Source organism: Phaseolus vulgaris, chromosome 7 (genome assembly GCF_051622355.1).
Source record: "Phaseolus vulgaris cultivar YP4 chromosome 7, ASM5162235v1, whole genome shotgun sequence".
NCBI lineage: Eukaryota > Viridiplantae > Streptophyta > Magnoliopsida > Fabales > Fabaceae > Phaseolus > Phaseolus vulgaris.
Window position 1 is genome coordinate 46199484 of NC_143504.1, and position 9515 is coordinate 46208998.

At 35.1% G+C, this 9515-nt stretch overlaps 2 protein-coding genes across 2 annotated transcripts; one reads left to right on the forward strand and one right to left on the reverse strand.

Moving 5' to 3' along the window:
- Positions 1–1626: 1626 nt before the first annotated feature.
- Positions 1627–4105, forward strand: LOC137829480 (uncharacterized). The gene is made up of 2 exons (XM_068636282.2): positions 1627–1945; positions 2318–4105. The coding sequence occupies exon 2, from the start codon at positions 2356–2358 to the stop codon at positions 3886–3888; it is 1533 nt and encodes a 510-aa protein (XP_068492383.2). The 5' UTR covers positions 1627–1945; positions 2318–2355; the 3' UTR covers positions 3889–4105.
- A 1876-nt stretch (positions 4106–5981) lies between these two features.
- LOC137829483 (heat shock cognate 70 kDa protein 2) lies at positions 5982–9263 on the reverse strand. Its single transcript, XM_068636285.2, has 2 exons — positions 8764–9263; positions 5982–7944 (listed from the first exon to the last, which is right to left on the reverse strand). The coding sequence occupies exons 1-2, from the start codon at positions 8975–8977 to the stop codon at positions 6212–6214; spliced, it is 1947 nt and encodes a 648-aa protein (XP_068492386.1). The 5' UTR covers positions 8978–9263; the 3' UTR covers positions 5982–6211.
- Positions 9264–9515: the final 252 nt, after the last annotated feature.

A 9515-nucleotide genomic window follows, 5' to 3' on the forward strand; every position in this document is an offset into this window, starting at 1 on the left:
TGTTTGTCATGACCAAACTTATCGGGATGAAGTACACCATGACTACTATGGTTCAAACAATTTCAATAGAATTTAATTACTAATTAATTATAAATTTATAATTAATTAATGAACAAATTGTCAAAATTTATATATATATACTACATTAGAAAAAAAGTTCACATTTTATTACAATCTCATTCAAACAACTTTAAAATTAACATTGTTGGTTCTTTTATGATAACATAATTACTTATATGGTCAAAACTCTAATAAGAGATTATATGTCCTGTTGATTCTTATAGTGCTACTTGAAAGAATAAAGGTAAATTAATCTTCAAATCCCTTCACATGTTGAATCTTATTTGCATACTCAAATTAATTTGAAAAAAAATAACTTGACAAATGATAATTCAAGAAACATTTTTAAGGTAAAGATTATACACACCCAAAGATGGTTGTGAAAACGAAACAGATTTTGATATGATGCAGCATGACTAGTATGGTTTATGCATAGTTATATGTAGTTACACATCTTCTTTTAAAAAGGTAAAATCTCAATCAAATAGTATAGATTTAATTATTAGTCAATCACTAATTTAAAACTAATTCATTGAATAAAGTGTCAAAATTTTGTATGTCTACGTTTAGGCCAACATGAAAAAATTGACATTTTATTACAACCCCTCCTACCTCCTTTAAATTAATGTTAATGATTTCTTTCATAATAAAGGTTTCAATTACTTATAAAATTAAAACTTTAAAGGATCAAGTTGCTTATAAAGTCAAAACTCTAATGATAAATTTTGGGAAAAAAATTAATGCAATGTTGATTTTTATAGTATTACTTGTTGGACAAAATTTTATAGTGCTGCGTAGTTAATAGTCATTGTAAAAATATATATTTATTGTCAATAATAATAAAATGTTCCATATACATCTCTTTTTATAAGATAAGAAAAAAGAATGAAACTGAAAATCATGTACTAGAAAAATAAGAGTTTTACCATCTCGCTAAGATTTTAACAGAAGTATAAAATAATTCATCTATTCATCATTCATTTATATATACAATTCATTTATTAAAAAATATTAAAAATATATATTGAATCAAATTCATTCATATATTTTTTATTTAATTTTCAGATGGTCAATTTATTATTTCTAAAAATCCAATAAATATTCCTATCAATACTTAATGGATAAAAAATTATCTAACAATTTTTATAATAAAATATATATTTTAAATACTATTACGCATTTTAATTTTAATTTCTTCAAAAATTATCTGAAATATTACTTTTATGGATGGATTTGATATCATTCATACAAAATATATTAACAAATTAACTGGATTTATTTTTTAATTTATAAAAATAAATTAATAAAATGACTTTTTCATTATAATTGGGTACGAAATGTATCCCATTATTTATATTTATCAACTCTAATTCTAGTGTATAATAGTAATACAAGAGTAAAGTATTGAGTGAGTGATTAAAGGCACAGTATATGTTTTCTCCAAGAGAAAAAGGTAATTATATTTAAAAAATGTTTTGTTAAATAGTTTTTATTTAAACAAATATTTTGTTGATTGAGAAAAAAAAAAGAGTCTTTTTCGAGTAGTACTGATGGACAAAGGAAGGCAGGCTGGTCCAACAGGCCCGGTTCACTGTCAATGCAGGCTTTAGTTTAACCTACGGAACCTGTTTCGAGGTTCTTGCTCCAGTGAGACGCTTCATCACGTTTCTGCTTCTTCCTTTCTCTCTGTTTCCTTTTCACACTCACCGCCTCACCAATATAGTTTTTTTTTTTCTTTGCCTTGTCAAAAGAAATAAAAGGGGAAAAAAAAGAAGGAAAAGTCTAGGGTAGAATTCAATGGTATGGATGACAGGATGGAGAAGACCACCATCTTAGCCATTGCTGCTTCCTCCTCTTTTTCATTTTTCGATGCTTATTCCCAGAGGTACTCCTTGAAGATCTCCTTCAATTTTCTTTTCGGGTGTCTCTAATTTAAAATTAAATACATTTTGGAAAAGTATGAAGAATTGTAGTTGTGTACAAAGATGTATAGTTTCAGTTTTCAAATTGAATCCATGGTAAAAGGTAGGATTTTTATTATTGATAGCGTTATTGGTGTCGTGTATCGTATGGTTTAATTTTAGTTTTTTTGGTGGGTGTGTGGGATTCCGTTATCTTATTCGAAAGGTGGGTTTTTTTAATAAAAGAATGGGAAGGGAGGGTTTGATATTGTTGTGGGGATTGATATGAATGATGACGATGTTTATAAGGTTGATTTGTTCAATTGTTTTTGGAATGGCAACATTGAACCGACCAGAAGCAAAACTCATCAAACTGATGAGGTAGTTCAATCCAATGGGTGGTTCACTTCTCACATGTTGTCTTTCGATGGAATTGGAGAATCATCACCCCTCCACACTCTTGTCCATGGATTCAAGTGCACCTTCTTCTCATCAGGAACTGGATCTGGATATGAATGGCAAAATCACACTCTCTTGTCCATGTCCACCTGATATCAATTTGCCCCTCTCGGTTGAGCGCAGTCCCCCTCCACAGCCATGGAATCCTGACCCTTCTGATACAGTGCTGGATGTTGGTCTTGGTGGTGCTCAAGGATATGAGCCTGAGAGCTTTCTCCTACTCCCCAAAGTTGGAAGGAAATGTGCCAAGCGGCTTGATAGCATATGGGGTGCTTGGTTTTTCTTCAGATTTTACTTCAAGCCAGCATTGCTTGAGAAGTCTAAGGCCAAGGTTGTTAGGGACACCAATGGTGTTTCAGGGTTCGATAAGTCTGATATTAAGCTTGATGTTTTCATGGTTCAACACGACATGGAAAACATGTACATGTGGGTTTTCAAGGAGAGGCCGGAGAATGCATTGGGTAAGATGCAGCTGAGGAGTTACATGAATGGGCATTCCCGCCAAGGGGAGCGTCCATTTCCATTTAGTGCTGACCGGGGTTTTGTTCGATCCCACCGTATGCAACGAAAGCATTACAGAGGGCTTTCAAATCCTCAATGTTTGCATGGCATTGAGGTTGTTCCAGCACCCAATCTTATGAGTCTTGATAAGGATGAACAGAAGAAGTGGATTGAACTCACTGGACGTGATTTGAACTTCACAATCCCTCCAGAAGCTAGTGACTTCAGTTCATGGAGGAATCTTCCCAACACGGACTTTGAGCTTGAGAGACCACTTCCTCTAATCAAGAGTGTTCCAAATCCCCTTCCAAAGAAGCTGCTTAATGGATCTGTGCTAAATTTATCAACTCATCTATCTAACCTCGGAAACGGTGATGGGATAAATCTATCTTCTTCCATTAGCAGCAAGAAAAGAAAGGACTTTTTCTTTTATGGGAATGATGAAGAATGTTGCTTGGCAGTTAATCCTCAATCCGATCGGATCCCAGATTTGGTAATGCACCCAAGCGAATCACTCTGGTTGAATGACTTCAGTGGGGTGATGAAGAATGTGAGTGGACCAGTTACAGCTTCAAAAACTATTTATGAGGATGAACAAGGTTACTTGATCATTATCAGTCTGCCATTCGTTGATCTTCCCAGTGTGAAAGTTACATGGAGGAATACCGTCACTCATGGCATCATAAAGGTTTCCTGTGTGAGCATATCTCGCAAGCCCTTCATCAAAAGAAACGATAGGACATTCAAGCTTGCAGAGCCATTGTCAGAGCACTGCCCTCCTGGAGAGTTTGTTCGTGAAATCCCTCTTCCAACTCGAATTCCTGAAGATGCCAACATAGAAGCTTACTATGATGGGCCAGGATCTGTGCTTGAGATAACTGTGCCTAAGCTTCTTCCAGGATCAGAGGAGCATGAAGTTCGAGTTTGCCTTCGCCCGAATGTGGGGAATGATCTCATGTTGACTTGAGTTAGGCACTTACTGAAAAATACATGGCTATTTCCAGCATGGTCCGTTATTCATTGTTCTAGTAAACTTTGTACCGTACTGTGCATTCTATAATACAAATGTATTGCCATATAATTTTTTCCTTCACTAATTGCTGTGCTTCTTGATTGTAAGCGGTCCTCTAAATTCTATATTCTACCATCCATTCTTCAATGATAACCATTATTCTGGTCCACAACTGCAATTGCAGCAACACATAAATATTTTTCTAATGACTGCAACTGCTCCTGCATCTTGTAATGTCAAGAATCATGATGTAACAGCAACTGTCATCTAGAATCACGGGTCCTTCCTTGCCTGTACTAGTATGCTTTCGAATATGTGGGGTCCTGTGCTTCTGAATATTGGCTTCCTTTCTTATCTTGTCCTCTGATATTGGATTCACTGAAATGTTTTCACCCTCTGGATTTTTCTCATCAAGTGTTTGATGTGGTCACACAGTGGAGACCAGAATTAGTTTTATATCTGGTTAAAAATTATGAATTTCAATTTTTGTTTCTGAAGTTATGTACCTTTTGAATTTTAACCTATGTGTGTAGTTGAACCCATTAATTTCAGCTGAGGTGGAAATTTGGTTTAGTCACTTTCACTGCAACTAAAGCCTACACAGGCAATATTGATTTTGTGAATTAGAGGATGGCTAATCTCGTCTTTATTTTACTCCTGAGCAACACCTTGCTTGTTTCAACTTTATTGTGCCTAATCTTATTGTTATTAGTTTTTTCTTCATGTCTTTCAATTGCCATTTTTCATCTATAGTTTTAAATTATATTTTAATATTTTGAAAAAATATCAGTAGTTAAATACATGGAGGAATTACACTATATCACTTTGAGCTTAAGGTTATAAAAGTAGATACTTAATTTCCTTATGTTGTCTAAAAAAATTAGAAACAAAAATTAAAAGAAGTATTTTTAAAAAAATAAGAAAAACGTTTAAACATTTAAATGGTGAGTGTATTTTATAAAAAAAAATATGAAAGAGATAAATGTCTACTTAAAAAATATAGGAAAAACATAGAGAATGGGTATTATTTTGTTAAAAATATGTTAATATTAAAAACATGTATTTAATACATTTTAATTGCAATATAATTTACGTATTTAAAGTGAAATTTATTAAAAATTAAGTAAATATTTATGTTATATTGTAGTACTGGTATTATTATACAATGAATTTCTTCATTGGCTAACACATTCTTATAATATTTTGATTCCTTATTCTGAATGGTTATTGTTATAAAGTATTCTTTAATTATGGTATTTTGTGTCTTTAAAAGTTTATGGTAAATGAGAGTATTTCTTAAAGGGTATTTTAGTAAGCGTCATTACCATTTCAAACCACTCCTTTCATATTTATTAGTGTGCTCATTTTAGCTTCTTATCCCTTTTAATCTATTTTTTCTTAAAAAATGTGTTAATAAATAAAAATGATCTTATATCAAATTTATTATAATTGTTCTAATATTTATTATGATTTTAAATAAGATATATAATGGGTATACATTTTATTTAAATAAATGTTATCTTGTGTATCACACGTACTAGAATATTAATTTGCCAGCGAACCGGGTAGCTTTTTCTTGATTCCTTTCTGTAAAATCGAAATGCACAAGTCTTTACCCTACCAAACTTCAAACGAAATTCATCTTTTGTGAATTCAAAATGTTGACCACTAACATTATCTGTAAACAGAGGCAAATATACCTTGTATACTGAATTAAATACCCCTAAACTTTTTTTAACTTCTATGTAAAAAGGGAGAAGACAAAGACTAATTCTAAACCAGATTCATTTTAGTTTGAAAAGAGAGAAGAGAAACTAATTTTGTGAAGACTAATTCTGAACCAGATTCATTTTAGTTAGAAAAGAGAGAAGAGAAACTAATTTTGTGAAGTAAGACTAATTCTAAACCAGATTCATTTAAGTTAGAAAAGAGAGAAGAGAAACAAATTTTGTTAAGAGAAAACTGCGTATTTCACTACGTCCGTGGTAAAAATGTAGAATGCCTCGTGTTTGGTAAGGAATTAGCTTGATAAGCATAATGAACCAGAATAGAGAAACAGACACCTGAGGCCTGTATTTGTAAACCACGAAACATGATACACACTGAGAAACCAGAATACAACACAAAAGCTTAAAACCTTGCATCTGTCACAACTAAAATAAAATGGAATAAAAGAGAAACGATACCGACAAACATACTTTCTTAACTTAAATCCAAGAACAAAACAACGTCAAGTGAGTCTTTTTAAAAATAAATAGCAAGCAGGTACTAACTAAATTTAGTCTACTTCCTCGATCTTTGGACCAGCACCACTTCCACCAGCAGGAACATCATCGTCCATTGCACCGCCCATGTCTGGACCAGCACCACCCTGGTACATTTTGGCTATGATAGGGTTGCAGAGGCTTTCCAATTCCTTCATTTTGTCCTCAAACTCATCTGCCTCTCCAAGTTGGTTGGTGTCTAGCCACTGGATGGTCTGCTCGACAGCATCCTCGATCTTCTTCTTGTCAGCTGGGTCAAGTTTTCCTCCAATCTTCTCATCCTTCACGGTATTCCTCATGTTGTATGCGTAGTTCTCCAATGCATTCTTTGCCTCTACCTTCTTCTTATGATCTTCATCTTCGGACTTGTACTTCTCGGCCTCTTGAACCATCTTCTCAATTTCTTCCTTTGACAATCTACCCTTATCGTTGGTAATGGTGATTTTGTTCTTTTGGCCAGTAGTCTTGTCTTCGGCAGAGACATTCAAGATACCATTGGCATCAATGTCGAAGCACACTGTGATTTGAGGAACACCCCTGGGTGCAGGAGGAATGCCTGAAAGTTCAAATTTGCCCAGCAAATTGTTATCTCTGGTCCTTGTTCTCTCACCTTCATAAACCTGGATCAAAACACCTGGCTGGTTGTCAGAATAGGTTGAGAAAACCTGTTCTTTCTTTGTTGGGATGGTAGTGTTCCTGGGGATCAAGACTGTCATAACCCCACCAGCAGTTTCCAACCCAAGAGAGAGTGGGGTGACATCAAGCAAGAGAAGATCTTGGACCTTCTCGTTACCCTCACCACTCAAGATAGCAGCTTGAACAGCAGCACCATATGCCACAGCCTCATCTGGGTTGATACTCTTGCAGAGCTCCTTTCCATTAAAGAAATCCTGCAGAAGTTGTTGAACCTTGGGAATTCTAGTGGAGCCACCAACTAGTACAACATCATGGACAGTCCTCTTGTCCATCTTAGCATCTCTTAAACACTTCTCAACAGGTTCCATGCACTTACGGAAGAGATCCATATTCAGCTCTTCAAACCTGGCACGGGTAATGGTGGAATAGAAATCAATTCCTTCATACAAAGAATCAATTTCAATGGTGGTTTGTGCAGTAGACGATAGAGTTCTCTTTGCCCTCTCACAAGAAGTCCTCAACCTCCTAAGTGCTCTTGGGTTGCCACTGATATCCTTCTTGTTCTTTCTCTTGAACTCTTGAACAAAATGGTTCACCATCCTGTTATCAAAATCCTCACCTCCGAGATGAGTGTCCCCAGCTGTGGCTTTCACCTCAAAGATACCCTCTTCAATGGTTAGTAAAGAGACATCAAAGGTACCACCCCCTAGATCAAAAATCAAGACATTCTTCTCACCGACACTGGTAGCCTTCTTGTCAAGACCATAAGCAATAGCAGCAGCAGTTGGCTCATTGATAATTCGCATGACATTAAGACCAGCAATAACACCAGCATCCTTGGTAGCTTGACGCTGAGAATCGTTAAAGTAAGCCGGGACAGTAACAACAGCATTCTTGATCGAAGTGCCAAGATAAGCTTCAGCAATCTCACGCATTTTCATAAGTACCATGGAAGAGATTTCTTCTGCGGAAAACTGCTTATCTTCACCCTTGTAGCTAACCTGAATCATTGGCTTATCACCGGGTCCAGCAAAAACCTTAAAAGGCCACAATTTCATATCACTCTGAACAGAAGCATCGGAGACTCTACGACCAATCAATCTCTTGGCATCTGTAAAAGATACAAAACAAATATATAAACATGTGCATTGTAAATTCACATTAGCGAATACAAGCAAAGGTCTACTATGCTACAAAATGCAACGAGAAAAATACTAAAACAACCGATCTGCAGGACCACGACAATCAATAGCGCATTTAGGGTAAAAATACGTGAAAAAAATTCTTAGTCAAAACAGTCAAATTATGTTAAAAAAAGTCAGAATGAAGACCGTGTTTGAATGAACTTTTCACCAGTGCACAATCTCCTAATTACCGATGTTTCCAAAAACTGTTAAGTAGAGCTTATTATAATTTATAAAAGAAACTCATTTCTCTAAGCGAAGACATAATGAATCCACAAGCACTAAACCTTCTGAACATGTAATTTACATCCAACATACACATTCTTTATACACATACATAAAGAGAACAGCCAAAACACTTTATAAATCGACAGGGACAACATGCGTTCACATCACGACTTCTTCAATACATAAATAATCCGCAGTAAGAAAAGGTGCGCAAGACACCTCAATCAACGTTCAGTATTCAACACCAGTAAAAAATGCACAATATCCATCAAAATGATATCATGCACTGCAAAGTGCAAAGACTTACATGCACATGCATCGGCTAAATAGAATCAAAAACGAAATTTTCGAAAACAATTTTAAAATAAATTAACTAAAAATCAGCATCCCATTCCAAGTCATACCCGCATGCAAAAGAAAAAACACAAAGCGTAATGACACCAACAACATCAAACTAAAAACATGCAATTAAAAGAATGTTGGTAATACAGCTATAAGACTGAAGTAAAAGAACTTACCAAAAACGGTGTTGATAGGGTTCATGGCGACCTGGTTCTTAGCGGCATCACCGATGAGACGCTCGGTGTCGGTGAATCCAACATAAGACGGCGTCGTTCTGTTACCTTGGTCGTTGGCGATGATCTCAACACGATCATGCTGCCAGACACCTACGCATGAGTAGGTGGTTCCGAGATCGATTCCAATGGCTGGACCCTCACCTTTGGCGGCCATGGTGAGTTTGATATTGCGTCGGCGAATGAAGAGAGATCTGAGAGGTATAGAACCGCGGCTGGGGTTAGAGGTTGAGTACGAAGAGGAAGAACCAAGAATAAGAGTGGGGTTTATATAGGAACCGTTTCCCCTTTGTTAGGGTTTGCGAGTCTTTTCCAGAATGTTCCAAGACCTCTCAGGAACCGTTGGATGTGGCTAATCGTGTTTGGACGGTTGCAGATTTAAAGTTTTCCTGGCGGGCTGGACTCTTACACGTAGAGCAGTGGAATTAAAGGTGTAGTCTTGTGTGTATGAACATTTGTTGAATGATAAAGAAATAGTTAATACAATTTAAGAAAAACAATTGTAATTAAAAATATTGTTAAAATATATTATAGTTGTAAAAATTGTGTTGATAAAAACCGTAACAAAAATAAACCGCATTTATATTTGTTATAATTTTATTCTGGATAGTATTTATTATTAGAGATAGTAAAATTAACAAAATAAAGTTAATTAAATTTTAAAAAGAAAAATATATAAAAAAGTATAACTAAAA